The 24,958-nt window shown below is 55.3% G+C and overlaps 1 protein-coding gene across 2 annotated transcripts; it reads right to left on the minus strand.

The window, feature by feature from the left end:
- Positions 1-8,953: 8,953 nt before the first annotated feature.
- Positions 8,954-24,892, minus strand: PDCD6 (programmed cell death 6). Of its 2 annotated transcripts, none has more exons than XM_069556160.1 (6): positions 24,630-24,892; positions 23,775-23,836; positions 18,016-18,060; positions 17,019-17,177; positions 12,783-12,892; positions 8,954-9,690 (listed from the first exon to the last, which is right to left on the minus strand). In XM_069556160.1, the coding sequence occupies exons 1-6, from the start codon at positions 24,722-24,724 to the stop codon at positions 9,592-9,594; spliced, it is 570 nt and encodes a 189-aa protein (XP_069412261.1). In that variant the 5' UTR covers positions 24,725-24,892; the 3' UTR covers positions 8,954-9,591. The 2 variants fall into 2 exon arrangements, with proteins under 2 accessions (XP_069412261.1, XP_069412262.1); XM_069556161.1 differs by having other exon boundaries at positions 17,025-17,177; positions 24,630-24,826.
- Positions 24,893-24,958: the final 66 nt, after the last annotated feature.

Here is a 24,958-nt window from a genome sequence, read left to right on the forward strand (position 1 = left end):
TTTTCCCTTCCAGCTGCTCTGCGTCCATTCTGTGTCATTTCTGTGACCAGAAGTGGTTCTTTTCTAACTGATGCGATGTCTCCGGCCGTCTCTGAGACTGTGGACGTCAGGAGCTCTGAGCTGTCCTCAGGTCCTTGCTCTGCCCTCTTACAGGTGCCGAGGGAACCGTCCCGCGCTTCTCACAGAGGGAGGCACTGCTGGGGTGGACAGAGCGCTGGGCCTGTTGGGCAGTGCATACCTGTGGGTGCTGTCTCAGGGGGTGGCTCCTGCTCAAGGGCGGAGGGGCTCCCTGTTCAGGGAGCCCTCAGCCACCCCCTGCCGCTGCCCCCCTGAGCCCCACCAGGCTCTGGGGACACGCACTGCCAGCTTTCCCCTGGAATTTGCCCTTCCTGGGTTCTGGGGGCAGACGTTTACCTCTCTGTTTCTGTGCGTTGCTGGAAGACAATTTCAATGAGACCTCATTGCTGGAAGCTAGTCTGCACCTCTGTGAACCAGGTGAGGGCCGAGCACAGCCGGGCTGGACGGGGCCTGGTGGGAGGAGTGGCTGGGTCTGACGGGCCCCCTGTGCACCCACCTCTGCATGAATACAGCAGGGCCAGGGCACCCTTCCGCCAAACCCCAGCCTAAGCACCACTTACCACATGACCTTGGCCACATTATGGGTCCTCGCTGAGCCTTCACTTTCTCATCTATAAAACAGGTAAGTATAGACCAACAAAACAGCCCAGAAACAAACCCTCACACTATAGTCAGGGATGCTTGACAAGGGTGATGTCTTTGCCTTTAAATACACTGTCTAGGTTTGTCACAACTTTCCTGCCAAGAAGCAAGCGTCTTCTAATTTCATGCCTGCAGTCACCATCCACAGCGATTTTAGAGCAAGAGGAAGAAACCTGTCACTGCTCCCACCTTTTCCCCTTCTATTTGTCATGAAGTGATGGGGCCGGATGCCATGATCTTACTTTTTTAAATATTGAGTTTTAAGTTGGCTTTTTCACAGATTATTAAGGAAATGCAAATAAAAACCACAAATAAGATATGATCTCACACTTATTAGGATAGCTACTGTCAAACATTGTTCAGTTGCTTCAGGTCAGTTCAGTCCAGTCGCTCAGTCGTGTCCGACTCTTTGCGACCCCGTGGACTGCAGCACACCAGGCTTCTCTGTTCATCACCAACTCCCAGAGTTTACTCAAACTCATGCCCATTGAGTCAGTGATGCCATCCAAGCATCTCATCCTCTGTCGTCCCCTTCTCCTCCTGCCTTCAATATTTCCCAGCATCACAGGCTTTTCCAATGAGTCAGTTCTTTGCATGAGGTGGCCAAAGTATTGGAGTATCAGCATCAGCATCAGTCCTTCCAAAGAACACCCACGACTGATCTCCTTTAGAATGGACTGGTTGGATCTCCTTGCAGTCCAAGGGACTCTCAAGAGTCTTCTCCAACACCACAGATCAAAAGCATCAATTCTTTGGCGCTCAGCTTTCTTTATAGTCCAACTCTCACATCCATACATGACCACAGGAAAAACCATAGCCTTGACTAGATGGACCGTTGTTGTAGTAATGCCAAAGTAATGTCTCTGCTTTTGAATATATTATCTAGGTTGCTCACAACTTTTCTTCTTACATTAAAAGTAAGCGTCTTTTAATGTCATGGCTGCAGTCACCATCTGCAGTGATTTTGGAGCCCCCAAAATAGAGTCTGACACTGTTTCCACTGTTTCCCCATCTATTTCCCATGATGTGATGGGACCAGATGCCATGATCTTCGTTTTCTGAATGTTGAGCTTTAAGCCAACTTTTTCACTCTCTTCTTTCACCTTCATCAAGAGGCTCTTCAGTTCCTCTTCGCTTTATGCCATAAGGGTGGTGTCATCTGCCTATCTGAGGTTATTGATATTTTTCCCAGCAATCTTGATTCCAGCTTGTGCTTCATCCAGCCCTGCATTTCCCATGATGTACTTACATAGAAGTTAAATAAGCACGGTGACAATATATAGCCTTGATGTACTCCTTACCCTATTTGGAATCAGTCTGTTGTTCCTTGTCCAGTTCTAACTGTTGCTTCTTCTTGACCTGCATACAGGTTTCTCAGGAGGCAGGTGAGGTGGTCTGGTATTCCCATCTCTTTCAGAATTTTCCACAGTTTATTGTGATCCACACAGTCAAAGGCTTTGGCATAGTCAATAAAGCAGAAGTAGATGTTTTTCTGGAACTCTCTTGCTTTTTTGATGATCCAGCAGATGTTGGCAATTTGATCTCTGGTTCCTCTGCCTTTTCTAAATCCAGCTTGATCTGGAAGTTCATGGTTCACGTATTGCTGAAGCCTGTCTTGGAGAATTTTGAGCATTACTTTACTAGCATGTGAGATGAGTGCAATTGTGCTGTAGTTTGAGCATTCTTTGGCATTGCCTTTCTTGGGATTGGAATGAAAACTGACCTTTTCCAGTCCTGTGGCCACTGCTGAGTTTTCCAAATTTGCTGGCATATTGAGTGCAGCACTTTCACGGCATCATCTCTTATGAGGATTTGAAATAGCTCAACTGGAATTCCACCACCTCCACTAGCTTTGTTCGTAGTGATGCTTCCCAAGGCCCACTTGACTTCACATTCCAAGATGTCTGGCTCTAGGTGAGTGATCACACCATCGTGATTATCTGGGTCATGAAGATCTTTTTTTGTACAGTTCTTCTGTGTATTCTTGCCACCTCTTCTTAATATCTTCTGCTTCTGTTAGGTCCATACCATTTCTGTCCTTTATTGTGCCCATCTTTGCATGAAAAGTTCCCTTGGTATCTCTAATTTTCTTGAAGAGATCTCTAGTCTTTCCCATTCTGTTGTTTTCCTCTATTTCTTTGCATTGATCACTAAGGAAGGCTTTCTTATCTCTCCTTGCTATTCTTTGGAACGCTGCATTCAAATGGGTATGTCTTCCCTTTTCTCCTTTGCCTTTAGTTTCTCTTCTTTTCATAGCTGTTTGTAAGGCCTCCTCAGACAGCCATTTTACTTTTTTGTGTTTCTTTTTCTTGGGGATGGTCTTCATCACTGCCTCCTATACAATGTCACGAACCTCCATCCACAGTTCTTCAGGCACTCTATCAGCTCTAATCCCTTGAATTTATTTGTCACTTCCACTGTATAGTCATAAGGGATTTGATTTAGGTCATACCTGAATGGTCTAGTGGTTTTCCCTATTTTCTTCAATTTACGTCTGAATTTCGCAATAAGGAGTTAATGATCTGAGTCACAGTCAGCTCTCGGTCTTGTTTTTACTAACTGTATAGACCTTCTCCATCTTTGAAGAAGATACTTAGTCGTGTCCAAGTCTTTGTGACCCCATGAACTGCAGCACACCAAGCTTCCTTGTCCTTCATCATCTCCTGAAGTTTGCTTAAACCCATGTCCATCGAGTCGGTGATGCCGTCCAACCATCTCAGCCTCTGTCACCCCCTTCTCCTCCTGCCTTCAATCTTTCCCAGCATCAGGGGCTTTCCCAGTGAGTTGGCTCTTTGCGTCAGGTGGCCAAAGGATTGGAGCTTCAGCATCAGTCCTTCCAATGAATATTCCAATGACTATTCAGGGTTGATTTCCTTTATGAATGACATCATGGTAATCGAAGTAGATGCCCCGACCACTAATGCCAAAGAAGCTGAAACTGAACAGTTTTATGAAGACCTAAACTGTGGGAAATTCTTCAAGAGATGGGACACCAGACCACCTGACCTGCCTCTTGAGAAAGCTGTACGCAGGTCAGGAAGCCACAGTTAGAATAGGACATGGAACAACAGACTGGTTCCAAATAGGAAAAGGAGTGCGTCAAGGCTGTATATTGTCACCCGACTTATTTAACTTCTGTGCAGAGTACATCATGAGAAACTCTGGGCTGGAAGAAGCACAGGCTGGAATCAAGATTGCCGGGAGAAATATCAGTAACCTCAGATAGGCAGATGACACCACCCTTATGGCAGAAAGTGAAGAGGAACTCAAAAGCCTCTTGATGAAAGTGAAAGAGGAGAGTGAAAAAGTTGGCTTAAAGCTCAACATTCAGAAAACGAAGATCATGGCATCTGGTCCCATCACTTCATGGGAAATAGATGGGGAAACAGTGGAAACAGTGTCAAACTTTATTTTTCTGGGCTCCAAAATCACTGCAGATGGTGACTGCAGCCATGAAATTAAAAGACGCTTACTCCTTGGAAGGAAAGTTATGACCAAACTAGATAGCATATTGAAAAGCAGAGAGATTACTTTGCCAACAAAGGTCCGTCTAGTCAAGGCTATGGTTTTTCCTGTGGTCATGTATGGATGTGAGAGCTGGACTATAAAGAAAGCTGAGCACCGAAGAATTGATGCTTTTGAACTGTGGTGTTGGAGAAGACTCTTGAGAGTCCCTTGGACTGCAAGGAGATCCAACCAGTCCATTCTAAAGGAGGTCAGTCTTGGGTGTTCTTTGGAAGGACTGATGTTGAAGGTGAAACTCCAATACTTTGGCCACCTCATGCGAAGAGTTGACTCACTGGAAAAGACTCTGATGCTAGGAGGGATTGGGGGCAGGAGAAGGGGACGACAGAGGATGAGATGGCTGGATGGCATCAGTGACTTGACGGATGCGAGTCTGAGTGAACTCCGGGAGTTGGTGATGGACAGGGAGGCCTGGCGTGCTGCGGTTCATGGGGTCGCAAAGAGTCGGACACGACTGAGTGACTGAACTGAACTGACTGGTGAAGACCTATGAGATCTTCTAGAACTAACACCAAAAACTAGTCAAAACATAAAAATTGGCAAAACATAAATGTTGCAAGATATGGAGAAAGTGGAGCTCTTGGCCACTGTGGGTGGGAATGCAAAATAGTGCAGTCAAGTGGAAAACAGATGGAAGTCCCTCAAAAACTTGAGCATAGATCTGTCACATAACCCACCACCTCTGGGGATCTGCCTGAAGGAAGTGACAGCACGGTGCCGAGGAGGAGCCTGCTCAGCCAGGCTCCCAGCAGCAGGTTCACGACAGCCAAGGACTGGAAGCAGCCTGAGTGTGCACCAGCAGGTGAGGGGTGGGCGCACGGTGCTCCACTCACACGTCTGACACAGGAAGGAGAGTCCCAGACAGGCTCCAGCGTGCGTGAGACCTGAGGACCCCGTGCTCAGCGACGTGCACGCGTTCCGGGAGGGCAGACCCTGCAGGACTTGCTCACACAGGGGCCCAGAGGGGTCGGGCTCCTGGAGAACGGTGGGTGGCAGGCGGGGGCGGGGACTCAGTGTTCACGGGGACGGCGCTCCAGCCTCACAGGATGAGGGTTCACACGGAGGGTGGTGTGAGGCTGCAAAACACTGAGTGCACTTCATACCTGTGAGCTGCGCTCGCCAGTCCCGTCCAGTCCCGTCGAGTCCAGTCCAGTCCAGTCCAGTCGCTCAGTCGTGTCCGACATTTTGCGACCCCATGAACCGCAGCACGCCAGGCCTCCCTGTCCATCACCATCTCCCGGAGTTCACCCAAACTCATGTCCATTGGGTCGGTGATGCCATCCAGCCATCTCATCCTCTGTTGTCCCCTTCTCCTCCTGCCCCCAATCCCTCCCAGCATCAGAGTCTTTTCCAATGAGTCAACTCTTCTCATGAGGTGGCCAAAGTATTGGAGTTTCAGCTTTAGCATCATTCCTTCCAAAGAACACCAAGGGCTGATTTCCTTCAGAATGGACTGGTTGGATCTCCTTGCAGTCCAAGGGACTCTCAAGAGTCTTCTCCAACACCACAGTTCAAAAGCATCAATTCTTCAGTGCTCAGCTTTCTTCACAGTCCAACTCTCACATCCATACATGACCACTGGAAAAACCATAGCCTTGACTAGACGGGCCTTTGTTGGCAAAGTAATGTCTCTGCTTTTAGCTGTGCACTTAAAACTGGTTAAAATGGTAAACTTTTCATTATGTACATTTTCACCACCGTACAACAGGTAAGAATCTCTGCCTTTACCCATCTTCCCAAGAGGTCCGTTCAGCCTCTCACACAGGCTGGCTTCCTGGAGCCTGCAGCCTGGACCGATGACACCCTCACGCGTGCCCTGGCACACTTCCACGCTCACAGTCACCCTCACACTCGCCCTTAAGGGGAGATGCAGTGATGCGGCCATGCCACACACTGCTCCTCACATCAGCTCCGCTGCAGCCCCCGACCCCCCACCCTGGGCCCCCGCCCGCTCCCCCTTTGACCAGGCTCGCCTGGACTGCGCAGGTGGCTCCCCTAGCTGGCTGTGGTGATGGGCGGTGACCGGGGTGGTGACCGGGCGACCATCCTCTTCGTGGAGAACTGGGCTAGGAAGCTGGATGAGAACAGTGGTGTCTCGGGCACATCCATCATGTTCCTGGGAGACAGATAGGGAGCTGGGTCATCAGCTCATGATGCCCGTGGAGGAGGAGTGTGAGAGCAGGCAGCCAGGGGCAGGGGCTAAGTGACCAGGCTAGAGGCAGCAGATGGCCTGGCCCCCTGCACGGCCCCACCCTGAGCCCCCCGAGGCTGGACCGGCTTCCCGGTAGCCCTTCCTCTGCCCCATCCCCGAACCGACTCTCAAGGGCTCCAGGCTGGCCTGAGTGTGGAGAATCCTGACAAAGGAAAAGCCCCAGAGCTGTTTCCATCCTCACAACCGGTGACCCGCTCCCTCGGGTTTCTCTGCTGCTTCTGGAAATTCCACGCCTGCGGTCAGGGCTCGGGTCTGGGTGAGACCCAGGGTCAGGCGGCCCTCCAGGCGGCACAGCACCGCCCCCGTGTGGCCAACTGGTGCTGAGACCTTTCGGGTGTGGCCCTGGAGGGCAGGGGTCCCCATCTCCCTGTGTGAATGCCTGGGCAGGGCTTGGGGACCCCCAGCCCTTAACCCACCTGCCTCTCCCGCGGCAGCCGCACTCCCAGCCCACACACACCCCCACCTGTATGTGCACTGGTACAAACCCGAGTCCGCTGAGAGGGTCCGTGCAGAGCGTATGCCAGCCCACCGCACCTGTGCGCCTGGACTGCCCGTGTGTGCCCCTCCCGCCACCCGTGTGTCTCCACCACCCATGTGTGTGCCTGCTCCAGCTGTGTACGGCGCCACCCGAGCACATCTGTGTCACATCAGACCTCTTTGCAGTTCACGTCCCTGAATCAGGGGACATCCCCAATCACACGAGCACAGGTTCCTGCCTACGGCCGACCTGCACTGAGAGCAAGCAACTCAATGTCCGCTCTGTCTGGGCACAGGCCCCAGGGATCTCCAGAAATTAAAGTCAGGCTGTGCACTGGGCAGGCTCCTCAGTGAAGCTGGGAATTGCTGTCACCCCAGACCAGCTTCAGAGATCCCGGATCCTGGGGTCCGGGGGGAATCCAGGGCCTAAGGTCCTGCAGGGGTGGGGGTGGGGAGGACAGAGAGGCCAACATGAGATGGTGAGGGGCCCACGCCACAGGGGCCCCAAGCGCGAATGCTGGGTGCCCGCCCTCGCTCTGAGCATGCGGTCTGTGCTGGCCAGAGCTCATGGGGTAAGCAAGCATGGCGCCTCCCAGGGCAGAGGGACCGTGCTGTCCACACTTCCATCCACTGGGGACCAACTATCCACACCTGGGGACCCTCAGGGGAAGTGGGCCCCACTGTCTCCACCTCCATCTACTGGAAAAGCTCCAGGGGAAGTGGGCCCCACTGTCTCCACCTCCATCTACTGGGGAATCACCAGGGGAGAAGGGGCCCACTGTCCACACTCCGTCTACTCTGGAACCTCCAGGGGAAGTGGGCCCCACTGTCTCCACCTCCATCTACAGGGAATCTCCCAGGGGAAGTGGGCCCACTGTCTACACCTCCATATACTGGGGAAACTCCAGGGGAAGTGGGCACACTGTCTACACCACCATCTACTCGGGAACCTCCAGGGTAAGTGGGTTTCACTGTCTACACCTCCGTCTATTGGGGAAACTCCAGGGTAGGAGGGGCCAACTGTCTACACCTCCATCCACTGCGGAACCTCCAGGGGAGGGGCCCACTGTCTACACCTCCGTCTACTGGGGAGTCTCTAGAAGTGGGCCCGCTGTCTACACCTCTGTCTGCTGGGGAACCTCCAGAGAAGTGGGCCCCACTGTCTCCACCTCCATCCACTGCGGAACCTCCAGGGGAGGAGGGGCCCACTGGGGTCTACTGGGGAACCTCTAGGGGAAGTGGGCCCACTGTCTCCACCTCCGTCTATTGGGAAGTCTCTAGAAGTGGGCCCGCTGTCTACACCCCTGTCTAGTGTGGAACCTCCAGCGGGGAAGTGGGCCCCACTGTCTCCACCTCCGTTTCCTGGCAGACAGGGAGGTAGACGAGGGGTGGTTTTGGCTGGGGCAGTGGGCACCAGGTACAAGATGAGCCCAGCTGCACACCTAGATGTCCCTGGGGTCAGGAATTTGAGAACCGACCTCTGGAGGACAACTTGTGATTGTGGGCTGGGGTCCTCAGAAGTGTTTCGAAGTGCAGAGATCCACGAAGGGTAAAGGTGTGGAATCCTCAGAGAACCCCTTGGACCTTTGTCCATGAGCTCACAAGGCCGGCTGGAGCCCCACAGACTCTTTCTTTCCACCCCAGGCACTGTGCTCGATGACATTCCTCGTAATCACACTGCAGATAAAACCCACAGCTCCCCAAGGCTCCGATCCCCCACCAGCACAGGCCCCCAAAGTGGACCCCCCGTTTCTGGCACCCCAGACCCATTTATGGGTCGCTGACACCCGCCCAGAGGCCCACCCCGAGTCCTGGTTTAGGGAGGCGCGTTTAAAGGGGGCGGGCACAGAAGGAGCCCGAGGCGCGCCTGGGGGAAGCGCAGGGAGCCTGGGCCTTCTGGGCACCAAGCACACAGCGGGGGCTGGCACACTCCCTGCACACCTTCACACGTGACAAGCTCTGATCAAGCCCATCAGAGGGCAGAGGTGCATCATTAGTAAGTGAAAGAAAAACCACTCCTTTCCAAATCAAATTTGGATCTGTATTTCCAAAGAAGTTTTACCAAATGTAAACCGACTCCTGTCAGAGAGGGTGGACAAATCTTGGGATTCCCATGACCAGGGCCAGGGGACAGCCCAGGTTGCCGAACCCCTTGGGGCTCCAGGTGAGCGCATCTGAGACGACAGGCACAAGGATACGTGTGCTTTATTGCTTACGCTGCACGTTCAAGTGAACACAGTAAACCCCCTTTAAAATGTAAGGCACGTGAGTGGCCTCCTGTGCAAGTTCCCTACTATCTGAAGTTCCTATTGGCTAAGGAAGCATTTCACTCCAGAACTAGAGCTGTCTGAAAAAGCACATGATAAGTTTTTGCAAGCAGAATACCTGAAACATTATTATATGTTACCTCATGGCACAATTAAACAGCCTCATATCAAATGTCTGTATCTGAGGAAAGATATAACTATTGTTACAACTGGGAAACGTTAACCAGCTTATCCACATATATACAGTTGGGTCCCCAAATAGTAGTTATACAAAGTCTAAAGAAAGAGCAGTGTCTAACTGCACTGGTGCTTGTTCCATCAAAGGGAGGAGATTTGGCATTTTCAGTCTTTTTTCCCGTAAGTCATGCTGGTGTTTGCAGAAAGGCAGGGTCATACGATGCTGAAGACCATGGACAGATACTGTTCATATGACACTTGGATCCAGCCGTCCTGGTCTGTATCATAGCGTCTGAATATATCTGTCAACCTCTGAGGAAAAACAGCAGGTATTTAGACTTGACACTTCCCGACAGAAGGAACACAACGTATTGGTGAATAGCCATTTAGGAGCCCAACTTCAGAAGAGTCCGTCTCCACACCCCACAGCCCCAGTGCAGGGACGCAGGGCAGGTGTCCCTGACTGCCCGCAGGGCAGGCCGGTCTGCTCAGGAGATGGGGCGTCGGGCAGGACAGTGGACGATGAGGGGGTGCCCAGTGTGTGGGCCACAGCCCCGGGTCCTGGCAGGGCCTCTGGCCCCAGAACAAGGTTTCCCCACAGCGGGTGATGTGCCTGGGGCCTCCTTTGCCACCACAAGACCATTCTCCTGGGGCCCTCCTTGAAGGCTCACCTCTGTTCTGTCGACAGGCTGCTCAGGACAAAGGGAAACCAGCCCCCACTGGGCAGCCCCGGGGGGAGCCTGGCTGCAGAGCCAGAAGGGCCGGGTCTCCTGTGCCAGCCCAGGCCCTCACCTTGATGCCCCAGAAGGGCGGGGTCTCCTGTGCCAGCCCAGGCCCTCACCTTGATGCCCCAGAAGGGCAGGGTCTCCTGTGCCAGCCCAGACCCTCACCTTGATGCCCCAGAAGGGTGGGGTCTCCTGTGCCAGCCCAGGCCCTCGTCTTGATGCCCACCCTCCCCATCCCCTCCTGGCTGACCAGCCCCCAGGGCTCCCCGTTTGTTCACAAGTCCAGCCACCGGACAGCAGAGACTGGGGCAGCTAGGTCAGTGCTGTGCTGAAGGACAGAAGCTGGAAACCACCAAGGGTTTGGAAGAGCCCAGACTGGAGAGGACAGTGCCCAGGCTCATTGAGACCCTGGCGGCCACCTGTCCACCTGCCCGAGGGCCAAGCAAGGCTGCAGCCTGGCCCGTGAGCTGAGCCTCCCACTCCCGGCTCCAGTTCCAGCCCTCTCTGCCCCGAGCTGGGCAGGTCAATGGCCAACAATCAACAGGCTGACACAGGAGACGGTCCACGCGGGGGTGAGCTGGAGCTTCCTGAGTGGCCAACCTTGGCGCAACACAGAGCCCAGACACCGCAGCAGCAGTCTCCTCTGCTGGGAGGGCACGGCGCAGTTTCCCTTTCTTTGCGCTTGAAGATTTCTGCCACTTTTCACATTGCTTCATAAAACCAACTTTCAATAAGGCCTTTTCTTTCTCGAAAGAGGCAGATGGAAGACGACCTCTGAGGGCTTCTGAAGACTTTCTGCAGGTGGCCTGCAGCTGAGCCTTTCCTTTCTGACCCCCGTGTCTGTGCACAGTTCAGGTTCCTTCTCCAGGGGTGGGGGCAGGGACACCAGGCCCAGACAGCGGCAGGCCACGGGCGGCCCACGGTCTGTGCTCATTCTACAGGCAGCGGGGACTCAGATCCTGTTACTCCAGGGGCTGAAAGGGACACAGGGTGACCTTTGCTTATGCAGACATAAGGACCAGCTGGTTACTTAGGGGACATAACCTCAAATGAAAATCCCAACCCCACAGATCCTGGTGAAATTTCTACATCACCCCTATTCCTAACGTATTCTGACAGCATAAAAGTGAAAAGTGTTAGTCACTCAGTCGTATCTGATCCCTTGTGAACCCATGGACTGCAGCCTGCCAGTCTCCTCTGTCCACAGGATTCTCTAGGCATGGGTTGCCATGCCTTCCTCCAGGGGATCTTCCCAACCCAGGGATCGAACCTGGGTCTCCAGCATTGCAGGCGGATTCTTCATTGTCTGAGCCACCAGGGACGCCCTGTAATCTCACCTCACCGGACCCTGAGAGGGAGACACCTGGCACTCCAATGAGTCACTGAAGCACAGGGCCTGGCGGGCCCAGATTCCCCAGGAAGGGAATCAGGACAGCAGGTCAGGGAGAGAAACCTCAGTCATCCAACTATCACTGCGACAAGGAGAGCCCTGAGAACGGGCCCCAAGTGACCAGCTACACTGACAACCTCGTGCCCTGCACACCTCTCTGCAGATTCTGCTGCTGCTGCTAAGTCGCTTCAGTCATGTCTGACTCTGTGCAACCCCACAGACGGCAGCCCACAGGCTCCGCTGTCCCTGGGATTCTCTAGGCAAGAACACTGGAGTGGATTGCCATTTCCTTTTCCAATGCATAAAAGTGAAAAGGGAAAGTGAAGTCACTTAGTCGTGTCTGACTCTTCAAGACCCCATGGACTGCAGCCTACCAGGCTCTTCTGCCCTTGGGATTTTCCAGGCAAGAGGACTGGAGTGAGTTGCCACTGCCTTCTCCATTTCTATATTATTTCTATGCCTTATTTTAGAATCTTTTCTGCAGATTCTAAAGACAACAAAATGGTTCAGATGTAAATGGCAAGGGTGTCTTTCAGGGCTGGGTTCTGCTGAAATACTTCTGGAAAACACATTTGCTTCCCATAAATGGAACTGTGTCAGAATTGCGAGCGAGTGGAGTATTATATGGACTTGGCTGTGAGTTGGTAACGGCTGACTCTAATGGGCACAGGGGTTGTCTTCTAAAGATTTTTCACAATAAAGAAAAGGTTTACACCAATTCACCTCATTTTCTAAAGCTGAAATCTAAGGAACTTGGCCTCCCACCTGGAGACAGGAGCAGGGCCTGTGTGGGAACAGCCAGGCAGGTCAAGTGTGGCCACCTCCACCCTCGGAGGGCATGCCTGCGCCTGGTTCCTCCTGGGTGAAGCCGAGGGACCACAGGAGGAGCCAGCTCGGAGGGGCCTGCGAGGCAGCGGACACTGCAATCAGCAGCCCGCCAGGCACTGCTCCTGAGTCTCGCTGGGGAGGGAGCCTCCCGTGAAGGGCACAGAGCGAGCCTCACGACAGAACCTTCTCCAATCCTCAGGAAGAAACACAACACAAACCACCACCAGGTCTTCATGTGAACCTTCTGCTGGATCCCTTCCAAATGGACGGCTCTCAGGGTTTCCAGGGGAGGAGGGACATGCTGTCTACACCTCCTTTTATCAGGAGAACTAGTTACCAAAGAGCACACTCACTTCTGTAGCTTCTAGAGCCAGTCTTATGCGTCTGACTCGCTTCTACTGTCCAAGCGCGGGGCCTCGGGCGCCCACAGCCCACCCCCCCGGGCCTTCCGATGGCGGTACCTGCAGCACGACGCAGCCCTGGATGAAGTCGTCGAAGGCGATCTGCCCCCGGCCTTGTCGGTCGAACTTCCGAATGAGGATGTCGTGAAACTGATCAGACAGCCGGTACCCTGCAGGGGGGCGGGCACAATCAACCCCATGCCCGCCCTGGAACCCAGTCTCCCCCACCCAACCCCCAGGAACACAACGTGGGCCCCCCAGGCAGGCCCAGGGGCAAGCACACGGCAAGACACGGAGAGCTAAGCAGAGTCTCTGCACTGTGCCCTCGGCCCCACGGAGGCACCCTCCTGGAGGGACCACGGAGTCACTCATTCACACCAACTCCAGCGGTACAGGCGCCCTGCAGGGCTTCTGGAATATCAGCCTTCTCAAAAGCCCTTATTGGTAAACTTTATTTCATTCTTAACAAGCTAGCGGTGAAGTTGTGACTAACTCAGCTGTCCTGGATTATTCCCTGCTAAAGAATGCTCTGCAAAATAAAAGGTCACTAAGGCTCCCAAGGAGACAAAGTGTAAACTTAAGGACAGGAAGTTAACTGATGGCCCCTCCCCTGCATCAGCCGCTCACTGGCATCAAGACATTAAGGCTTCGAGGGTGCAGCAGCTGCACTCTGACGGAGCTCTGGAAGGGCCATCCCGGTGCCTTGACCCCCCTCCAATGCCCCAGCGGCCCGGCCTCCAGCAGGGCAGCAGGGATGGCCTTGCTCTCTCAGCCCTGCACTCGCCGCCCCGTCTCACCACCTGTGTGACCGTGGCTTCCTTACTTATTCAGGAAACGACATCCAGGTGCAGAATATTTTTACCACTTTTCAGTCTCGCTGGAATCTTTGCAAGTCTATGTGCACCAATTACCTGAGTGAGTGTCTCGGTTAATTCCCTCTATAAGCACGTCATCACTCTACTGAAAAAGTCAAACGTGCACACGTGTGACAGTACCTTCCAGAGCGGTCAGCGAGCTCCTCGCATCCCACGAACTAATCCAGGCCCCCGCCCTGCAGCTGAGCAGCAGACAGGACCCTCCTGCACCTGGCACAGCCTGTGGCTGGACAGAGGCCAGGCCGGGGAAGGACGGCACGATGGCAACAGCGACACAGCATCACGGAGGCCGGGGCTCGAGGGACCAGACAGGCGCCACTGGCCCGACGCGCCGCTCGGCCCGCTCTGCCCCCAGGTCCCAGATGTAGGCCCGCCTCGGCAGCCTGTTCTAGGCCAGCGAGGCAGGCGGAAACCCTGCTGGCCAGCTCACTGTGTCACGCACGTCCTCCTAGAACGCCCCTTCCCCCAAGGCTGCACTTCCAGCGGAGGGAACAAGCCCTTCTTCCCCAAGAGCTAGCGAGGCGGCCTGCTGCCTCCACTGGCCACCCAGGGCCCACTCGCGGTGCTAGGAAGAAAAGCAGATGCCAGTCAGAGACTACAGCAGAGAACAGACGGGGCCAACGGCACAGACAGGGGTGGGGGCTGCCGTGGCCCCGTCAGGGCCGAAACTTGGTCAACCTGACTGTAAAGACGCCATTGACCTGGGCAGGGTGGCTGACAGCTGATGGCGCGGGCTCCAGGATGCAGAGTGGGCGTGTGGGTGGCAGGGCCTGGACTCTACTGCGTTAAAAGGGGCAGAGCAGGCGCAGCACAAAACGGAAAGCAGCCGACGGCGGCGATGAGTGAGCGGAGGCTCACTGCTCCTGTGCGACGTCCCCTCAAACCACGCTGGCTTCAGGCTGCCAGGGGCTGGGTGCAGGGCTGGGGCGGGAGCGCTTGTGGTGGGGAGCCTGCCTTTGTTAGGGACGGCAGGACTGTCTGTCCCCGACAAGTGGCGTGTGTGGCCTTGCCTTATACACCTTACTTTCCGGTCTCCGTACCTGGCACGCAAAACATGCTGTTCAGCCACTCAGTCGTGTCCGACTCTTTACGACCCCATGGACTGCAGCACACCAGGCCTCCCTGTCCATCACCAACTCCCAGAGTTTGCTCAAACTCATGTCCATTGAGTCGGTGATGCCATCCAACCCTCTCATTCTCTGTCGTCCCCTTCTCCTCCAGCCTTCAATCTTTCCCAGCATCAAGGTCTTTTCCAATGAGTCAGTTCTTTCCATGAGGTGGCCAAAGTATTGGAGTATCAGCATCAGCATCAGTCCTTCCAAAGAACACCCACGACTGATCTTTAGAATGGACTGGTTGGATCTCCTTGCAGTCCAAGGGACTCTCAAGAGTCTTCTCCAACACCACAGTTCAAAAGCACCAATTCCTGGGAACTCAGCTTTCTTTATGATCCAACTCTCACATCCATGCATGACTACTGGAAAAACCAGAGCTTTAACTAGACGGACCTTTGTTGGTAAAGTGATGTCTCTGCTTTTAAATACACTGTCTAGGTTGCTCAAGCGGCTTTTAATTTCACGGTTGCAGTCACCATCTAGAGTGATTTTGGAGCCCAAGGAAATAGTCTGCCCCCGTTTCTACAGTCCCCATCTATTTGCCGTGAAGTGACGGGACTGGATGCCACGACCTTCGCTCTTGAATGTCGAGCTTTAAGTCGGCTCTCTCATTCTCCTCTTTCACCTTTGTCAAGAGGCTCTTCCTTCCATTACGGGGCACATAATGGGAATAAAAGCCTAAAAGACGAACAGAAGGGCCCTCAAATCCAGCAGGTGAGCCGTTCAGGGTCACACAGCCCTGCCAGGGTCGGCCTGAGACTCCATGTAGGGGGGTGAGAGGTCAGAGGGCACTTAGGGCTTCAGCCACCCTGACCCCCTCATGCGTCTGCTGAGCTGCAATGCAGCTCCAGCTTGACTGACAGACACTTGTTCTTAGAAACCAAAGAGGAGATTCCACTCCCAGGGCAAATTCTTTACCAGTCTCCAACAGGGAACCGGCAAAAGGCTGACGGCCACCCTGGGTGGGAGAAGAGGGGCCAAAGGAGTTTGAGAAGCGGAGGACCAAGGGCAGGAGGGAACCCCGCGGCACAGCTGAAGAAACGCTGCAGCAGGGTTTATGTCCTTTCTCCAGGAAAAGCTGAAGGTCAGGGAGGCTCTCGGCTCTGCCCCGCACCGTGAGCCTATCAGCGTCTGACCTCCCGGATCTGACTGGGACTCGCAGGCCCGAGAGCCAGGGACCAGCTGGTCGACCTCAGCGTTTCCAACCCGAGCCCAGGGCGTGACGGTTGCTGGCCCTGAGCAAAAGCGGGCTCCAGGCCTGACAAGGTTAGAAACACTGCGGTCGGTGCTGAGATCATCAGCCTGGAAACTAATCCAGAGGGTCCAGGTTCCAGTCAGCCAGGCCTCCAGCTTCCTCCTGCCCAGGACTGCTCTGTGAGGGATGCCCCTAATGCTCAGCTCCCCCACCTGCGGGCACAGCAAGGTCAGCCGCATTCCAAGTTCCAATCCAGAGAACCCGGGGCCAGCATCCTGCCCAAATCCTGACCTGCACCTGGTGGCGACACAAAATTCTGGGGGGTCCCACAGCCTCTAAAGCAAGAGACAGACAGGAAAAGACAGCCGTAAATGACAAACACAGAGGAAGAGGGGTGGGGAAGAAGCACAGCAATAACCGCAAGGACCAAAGTGTATTTCGTTATTAAAACCAGAAACAGCCAGAATAAAGTGCAATGGACTCTGACAGAAGGGCCCCGCCAAAACAGGGCTGGGGGATTCACGCCGTCAGACCAGGATCCTGGTGCGATGCCTGCGCCCTCCTCACCAGCCCCGAGCTCCCCGCAGGCCCAGGTGGGCCCCGGGACCAGGCCTGCTGACCGCTCTGGAAGGCACCACGGGGACACTGCTCGCGGCACGGCAAGCACGCAGGCTGCACACACCTGAGAATGCGGACTTCCGTGCTCACGCCTGCACGCCATGTAACCCATGGGCTCGTCTTTTGTGGGCATTTTATCATTGGTCCGTGTATTCTCATGTCAGGGAACGGAAGCTGCTTTATACATGTAAGCTGTTTTATCTTGACTCGTTCACTTTAACTTTTTGAAAGCCACATTCTCAGTGTGCCTGCGACATCACTTCACAAAAGAAAACTACTGCATAGCCCTTATCTCATTTTGGATGGAAAACCGCATAAAAGCCCCCAAGTCAAATATAAACCTGTATGATAAAGAAACATAAAAAATGTGAAACTGCAGTATAAACAAAAAGTTCACAGAGGCGACTTTCAAATCATCAAGCTGAGCAAAGCAACAAGATACACCATATGGCTCCAAAATGAAAGAGCTACGCAGTCAAGACAAGCGTTTTACCGAAACCTGAGAGGGCTTGCTTGAGCTCGTTCTTGTCGATCATGCCCGAGTTGTCCCTGTCGTAGGTGCGGAAGACGTTCTGCCAGTCCGTGATGTACTTCCAGACGCCAGTGAACTCACTGAAGTTCACGCCGGCCTTGTTCTCTCTGTCAAACATGGCTGAAGCGAAAGGGCACGGCTCAGCAGGAACCAGGGCAGAGGCACACCCGCAGCTCTGCAGGCTGGGCTCCTCCAGGACCAGCCCGGAGCTCCGCCGGCAGGTCCCCAGGGGCTGTGGTGACACCAGCCCTCAATCAGCCAGGTGGGCGTGAGGGGCTGTGGAGAGGGACGTGCAAGCCGAACACCCTGACGGATCCACAGCAAGAGCGATTTACACCGAAGGGTGCTCCTCAAAAGCTGGGCACACCGGCTCTCGGGGTGCAGAGGGGTCAAGGGGCCCACCCCAACCCTCCAGGCTCAGGTCTGGTTCCTGGAGCTGCCCATCCATCCCCTAGAGGATCCGCGTCCCCGAGGAGAAGCTCCTTAGAGGGCTTGGTCAGGGAGGCCGGTTACAATGAGCAAAAGACTACTGGCTTTTGGGTTTTTTTTTAAGCAAGACCCACTTTTCATTTAAAAAACAAATCAGCCTCATTCCAGGTCCAAATAAGAACTTGTAACTACATTTACATACAACCGCATGCAAAACGGATGGAGACGCATGTATGAAATCTCAGTCTGAGACACTCTTAACAAAACGTAGTGCGCCACCTGCCTCTCCAGGAAACCGAAGTGCTCCTGGTGTGCACAGAAGTCACTCCAGCTGAGTGAGTCGTCACCTGAGAACTCAGCTGCTTCTTCCCATCACGGCCACGCAACCCGGGGGGAACAGAAGCGTGTGCGGAAATGAGGGTGGGGCGCCCAGCGAACGCGGAGCGGAGGCTCAGGGGTGGGGGGGCGGGCGGGACACCCAAAGAGAATCAGCCGGAAGCACAGGCCCGGCAGGGCTGCCCATACTCACATATGATCGATCGGACAGTCACTGGGTTAAATGGAGTCCAGGTGCCTGAAACAAACAGCAGGAGGTGAGACAGGCAGCATCTCCGAACCCCCGTCCGTAACCCCAGAAGCCAGAGAAGTGAGCAGCCGTCAGCGTCGAGCCCTGAGAGCCGCGGTCTCAGCGGGGAGGCTGCCCCTGGACGACGGCCAGCCAGGGTCCTGTCTACGCGGCCCGAGAGTCACTCCGGTCCAGCCACACGTTCACCGCTGCTCATGAAGACCTGCGCCTGGCCGCTCGCCCTCCTCACGTTATAACTAGAGACGGCCATCTTACCACTCCCTGAACTTCCCAGGCCCACAGCACCAGGTGAGCTGAGAAGAGGGCGCTTAGCCCCGCTGGGAGCGTCACAACTGCACTTCAGAAAACCCCACCCCCAGGGGAACCACCGCTGCAGGACCAGGGTCGCCCTCGCATCCACAGCGGCTGCACACGTGGTGAGCGAACCTGCCGGAGCGCTCCGGAAAGCACAGCGTGAAGACAGGCTTACGTGCTCCCCGAGGTAACAGGCTGGCAACACACCATCGTCTCTGAAACTGTGAAGAGGACGCATCATCCCATGACTCATCTCAGAACAGCAGTGGGGTCTCCCCAAACAGTTGTTATCACGGGAGCTGCTCACTCTGACAGATTTGGTAATTCAGAGCCCTTCATAAGCTGTGATGATGGGACGTTCACCAGGTGCCTCTGTGCCCAGGGATCTGTTTTCAGTGATGCACGCTGACCAAAACCAGGGCGATTGTTTTTTATGTGCCGTGTCCCCGCATCCCTCCTTGTATAGTAACACCCCACCTCCCCTCCTACGTACAGACCGCTTCAGCTCTGGGGGCGCAGGCCCCTCCCGGCCCCACGCAGGGCAGCGCCCCCGGCTCCGAGCATGCCCGGCTGGCCCACACGCGCCCCGGCGCCCCAGGTAGCTCCACCTTGACCCCACCCCTGCCTCTCCTCAACCTCAGTCTGTGCGGGGCTTTGCCAGGGAAGCCGCCTTGAGCCCCGAGGTCACCCCACCGGCGCCTTGGGGCCCCGACACTCGTGAAGCCGCCCCTTCTGCCAGGCCTGCGGCTGGGGCCCCTGCGCGCTGGGCAGGCATCTCTGAGGGCTTCTTGGGGGTCCGGGGGATGGTGGGCAGGTGGAAATGAAGGTTCTGGGGAAGGTCAGCTCACCAAAACCAGGCCACAAAGGAGTCATGCACAGAGGGGCCTAGAGGAGGCTCAGTCTGTGCACAGAAGGTTCTGACGTCCCAGCTGCTCACACACTGGCTGCTGTTTCCACAGGACACAGCCCACGCTGGACCAGGAGCCCGAGGGACCAAACGCAGCTGCCAGACCCTTCCTGCCTTCCTCAGCTCTGATGCCGGCTGTGCCCACACCGAGAGTGCTAAGGGACCGTCCGCCGGGGGCCCGGGTGCAGCCGCAGGGATTCCGCAGACTGAAGAGGCCACGCCCACTGCTCATCCGGATTGTGAGGGCATCCTGGCCACGTTGGCAAATGAATTTTAAACAGAAGTGACTTGATGATGCTGTAAACACAGGCACTCTGCGAGGTTAGGGCCAGGCCCCTGTGGGGGCAGAGGGGCGTGTGGGTGGATCGGAGCTCCAGCTGGCAGAGCTGGAGGACCGGAAGCTGGGGACAGCAGAGGCCACCCCGGGCCAAGCCGGGCACGGAGACAGGAGACCCGCAGGCTGGCCAGCTCGGGAGGCAGAGGCAGGCTCCTGGTCCCTTAGCTAGCTCTTGCGGTCATCCAAACCGGGCCGACTCTCCACGGAAACCAAGGGTTAGTGACAACACCCAGCAGTGAACGGACTCTATTGAGTGCCAGGTCCTGCGGTCTCAGACTAAACAGCAAAGCTTGACAGCCCCTAGTGATGCTGCACTCAATACTTCAGGAAGGCTGGCTGTTAAACACACCAGAGCGTCAGCCTGAAGACCTACGACCTTCTGTAAGAAAATGCACTGCGACACGGAGAGCAGGCCTACCAGAGCCTGCTGGGTGCCCAGGACACACTGAGCAGAGAGAGGCCCTTTGGCACGAGTGACCCTCCTGCGGCCTTCAGGGCCAACCCCAACGTCAAACATTCCCACCCGCTTCCCTCGGTAACCAACGCGCTAGGAATGCCAGCCGCCGGCCCGAGAAGATCTCCTGTCAGACTTCCACTTAGAAAGACATGATCTCTGTTCCTATAGGTCTTGCTTCAGTCTCATCTGAAAGAACCAAAAAAAAAAAAAAAAGCCAGAAACACACACAGACTCTCCATGGGCACTGAGGACACCTAACTCTCTTCACCCATAATTTGAACACGAAAGGGCCACAGCTGCATGGTGGCGGGTGGGGGGTAGGGGGCTCACATCGGGCGCGCAAGTGCTTTTCCTGTAACCCTCAGGAGTACAGATGATTTTAACAAATTTATATTGGACCCCTTCTTAAAGCAGAAAAACGCCACTCTGCTCTGTGATAATATATTCTTCTTGCTCTCCAGAGAGTTTTCTTTCTAGAAATTGCATCCTGTTAGCACAGACTTGGATTGCAGCGAGAGGTTCATGGGTAGGGTCGTCCTGCATCCAGCAGCCACACGGAATCGGCGGGTGAGCTGGGCCTTTCACAGCACCACCGCTGTCCCCTTCCTCTTCCCCACATCAGAGCCGCCGCCCAGCCCTTCTGGGGGAGGCAGGAGCCACGCAGGCAGGCTGGGCGCGCCCTGCAGGCTCGCGTGGACTGTGCCAGGACCCTGGTGCCTCTCCAGGCTCAGGAATTCCGTACCCACCAGTCACCCTCACCTACAGCCTCAAAGAGCTGCGACTGCCAGGCCTCTAGGAGAGCTGAAGTCCGTTTTGATAGAAACAATGTATCAGACGACCTATTGTTTAAAGTCCAACTAGGGCTTCTGGGTGGCTCGAATCCACCTGCCAGTGCAGAAGACACAGGTTCGATCCCTGACCCGGAAGACCCCTCAAAGCACGGAGCAACGAAGTCGTGCTCCACGGCTGCTGCGCCCGAGCCCGTGCTCCTCGACAGGAGGCGCCGCAGCGAGAAGCTGGGGCACCGCAACTTCAGCGACCCCACTCACCGCCACCAAGAGTCCTCTGCAGCGACAGACCCAGCACAGCCATAAATATATACAGTCCAGTTTGAGAAGTGCCTTCTCAAAGTATACCAATGTTATGCTGCTGCAAACCTACAGAAGCACAAATAAAGGGGCTTGAGCAAATTTAATTTCCAATAATCTGAAGTAAAAATGTTTTTAAAAAGTACCTAACTGAAGATGGTTTGTGATGTGTTATTTCAGATGGCAAGACAGTCCTGTGTCTCTTCGCACCTCTTAACCACACTTCCCTGAGACCAGCCACGGGAAAGTTCCCCCAGGGAAAAAAAGACAGAAAGGATTCAGTGTGCAGGGCCCACGAGGACTTCTTCAGGGGCGGATTCAACCGATTTTAACAGTGCTTCAGAGGCACACAGCTAATAGAAGAGAGAAGCCATGCTATTTTGTGCCTCCAGTTTTTCTACCAGGAATGAACTTATTTCCTGAAATAACTTCATATTCTAGTCCTAATACGAAAACAGGCTTTCCAGGTAGCACTAATGGTAAAGAACCTGCCTGCCAATGCAAGAGACCTAGGAGATGCAGGTTGGGAAGACCCCCTGGAGAAGGAAATGGCAACCCTCTCCCGTATTCTTGCCTGGAGAATCCCATGGACAGAGGAGCCTGGCGGGCTGCAGTCCACGGGGTCACAAAGAGTCAGATCCAACTGAAGCAACTTAGCAATATGAAAACAGAGGTCCATTCCGGGGAGAAAACTGAAAGTCAAAGTAACTCCAATCTTAACAACTCTGGGAATTTGAAGAGCAGGAAGAGAACTGACTCGTGTCCATCCTCAGGGACTGAGGCCGGGACACACAGCACAACTGGAAACAGGAGACCGGCTCGAACTTCCTCCAGGACGCTGAGGCCCAGGAGCCAGACGCAGCTGCAGAGACGACCCCAGCAGAGCGAGAGGAGGAGACAGGCAGCACCCAAGAAAAGGGAGGGGCCATGAGTGCAGAGACAGGAGCCGCTCAGCCCCGGAGGAATGGTGGGCACCCTGGCAGGAGGAGCGGAGCCACAGCCAGCCTGTGCCTTCAGGTGGCCAACGGGAGGAGGCGGGTGGGACGGCACCAGGTGTGGGGGAGTGCCTAGCTATGCGGGCACACATCCTGATTCCAGTGTGCCACCTACCTCTGTTCTGGGGCTGAGAAAGGACTAGCGATCGGTACCCACTCATAACCAGACTTCCTGCAGAAAAAGCCTAATTGAATCTAGGAAGATATTCAGAGCACAGCAAAACAGAGCAACCTCTGGTTATGCAGGATGGGGGGACAAAAGCCTAAGAAAGCATGGGGTCCCCGACTATCAGTGAAATTCACCTCTGAAAATTCTCAGCTTGCGGCACTGGTGAGGCAGAAATTTAAAAATTTTAGCAGCTAATTTAAAGAGGAAAATGCGATTGGTTAAAAAAAAATCACAGTTTATAAGATACACACAAAACAGGTAAAACAACCATCACAAGCTGCTCCACACAAAAACCAGCACACCCCCAGGGAGGAGAGAGGCAGCCACGGCAGGGGGGGGAGGGAGTCCCTACCTCCCTCTGGGCTCAGTGACTACCAGTAAGCTCTCACCCAGCCCCAACAGAAGCCGAGGAACCCCTCAGGGCAAATCAAGAAATGTGACTCCACAGGGTCACCAGAGCAGGCCCTGATATACGCTCAGTGGCTGGGTTAAACACACTCCGTCTCCAGCAGGCTCCTGGTTCAACGCTGTGTTCCGACAGAGCCATTTGCTTTAACAACCAGCTGAAATGGCGGCAGGTCTGACATCCTCTAGAGACAGTATTACCTGTGTGATCATTTTAATACCAACCCTTCACCAACAGCAGCAGAGGAGTACCCACAGTGGGGCACACCTCCCTTCCAGTCCACGCGCAGGCCTGGGAGGCACCGTCCACCTCCCACAGCACCAGCCAGCTCCCGCTGGTAAGGGTGAGCCTTTCAGCATCGTCATTACCTCTTAAAATCAATCCCTCTTCAGGTTTAAATGGCACCCCTCTGGAAGACACCACAAATCTAAGGACCAGAAAAAGACAGTGGTGTCTGACGAATCAAAAGAAGGGCAACACAGTCAGGTATTCACTGAAATAAGGTCTCCACGTCAATGGATTAATCACACTGAGACCAGCAAAAAGGTGACTCCAAGGTGCGCCCCCAGAACTGGCACAAAGAGCTGGGACCCTCTTGCCCCTGTCTGGATGACTTGCACTCACCCACTGAAAAGCCTGAGCCCCGAGACCCGGCTGCAGGGCCACCGGCATTCCCAGTTACTTCCTCGTCGGCGTCAGTGGGACCCTGGTGCCCCGCCCCGCAAGTCACAAGACACCGTCACCAGAGAGACCCAACAGCCTTCAATGAGCCGGAGGGCCATCTGCTGTACAAGGCCAGGCTCCCTGTGCTCCTGGAGCTCACACCCCAGCCTCCAACTCTCAGGCTTTCCCTGGGACCTCCATGCAGCTGCCCCACCCAGCTCCGCAAGGACCCAGAGCAGCTCCGACAGGACGCCCAGGATGGAAGCCCTCCACCGCAAGCCAGGGATTAAACCTTAATGATTTGGAAAAGAAATCCAGGAAAGAAGATGTTCACTATGGGTGGTCAGGCCTGCAGTTCACAAGTCCAGACGGCCAGGTGCACTCACCATTGGACAGTGCTTGCTGAAGCTCGTTGTCAGATATCACACCACTCCTGTCCTTATCAACCCTACAAAATTAAGATCAGTTAAACTGGTGATTCAAAGTGCAGGCAAAGCAACACAGGACCAGAACCAAGGTTTAACTCTCCTGTCAATCCTAAATTAATTTCCCTGCTCTTTTCCCTCTGGCTGCTAGACTATCTCACTCCCATAGTCGGGTGGGGAATAAGCAAGCCTGTCTCCTTCACTGTCTGAGGTCCCCCTGCTGAAGGCCAAGCTGCTTCTCCGTTTCTCTTAAGCCTTTCTCCCACAGCCTGTCTGAATGCCATTCAGATCTTGTCCTTTTCACAAACAGGAAAAGGTTCTCTTAGACAACTAAGTCACTCCCTGACCTTGAATCACTCTAGCATGGGGCGCCGATTCGCTGGAAGGACGACCGGGTACCGAAGACACTGCGGTGACGGTCCCCTGCGCACAGCCAGGGCCTGGCTTCCCGCCTGGTGGCTGAGGCAGCCACGGCGAGCCCGCGTTTCTGCTCCCCTAACTGAATAAGCGTCCCCGGGAGACCCTCGTCCCCGAGCAAAGGCCCCTCTCTGGGGGTAGAAGGACGGAGGCCGAGCCTCCGGGCGGCCGCTCTGCGCTCCGGAAGTGCCCGGGGGCGGAGAGGAGGTCAAAGCTCGGGGGACGGAGCAGGCCGGGGGGCCAGGGCTCCAGGAGGGAGGCTGGACTGCGGGCGGAGGGGCCAGGGCGCCAGGGTGAGGCCGGACTGCGGGCGGAGGGGCAGGACGGGGAAGGCCCGGGGCTGACACCGAGGGAAGGGGAGGCCTGCCCGCGCCCGCCCGCCCGCCCGGCTGGCCGCACCTCTGGAAGACGTTCCACAGGAAGCTCTGGTCCGGCAGCGCGGCGCCCCCGGCAGGGCCGGCGCCGGGGCCCGGGCGGTACGGGTAGTTGGCCATGGGCCGAGGCGCAGCAGGGCGGAGGTGCGGCTGAGGGGCGGCCGGGAAGCGGGCGGCGTCAGGTGGCTCCACTTCCGCCTCGGCGAGGGCGAGGCCGGGCGCGCCACTTCCGGGGCGGTCACGGGAGCGAGCGCGGCCAATCCCGTCGCTGCCCCGTTGCCAGGCAACGCCCCCGCGTCCGGCCAGCGTGTCAGGGTCCAGCGAGAGGCTCGGAGCCGCTGGCCGAGGCCACGC

This window comes from Ovis canadensis, chromosome 16 (assembly GCF_042477335.2).
Source record: "Ovis canadensis isolate MfBH-ARS-UI-01 breed Bighorn chromosome 16, ARS-UI_OviCan_v2, whole genome shotgun sequence".
Taxonomy (NCBI): domain Eukaryota; kingdom Metazoa; phylum Chordata; class Mammalia; order Artiodactyla; family Bovidae; genus Ovis; species Ovis canadensis.

Bases quoted from the DNA above. Each gene is read 5' to 3' on its own strand.
- PDCD6 (XM_069556160.1), bottom strand. From the start codon at position 24,724: ATGGCCAACTACCCGTACCGCCCGGGCCCCGGCGCCGGCCCTGCCGGG. The intron at 23,837-24,629 runs GTGCGGCCAGCC...TTAATTTTGTAG, and splicing joins CTGTGGAACGTCTTCCAGAG to GGTTGATAAGGACAGGAGTG. The intron at 9,691-12,782 runs GTACCGCCATCG...GTTTTTCCTCAG, and splicing joins AGGGCTGCGTCGTGCTGCAG to AGGTTGACAGATATATTCAG.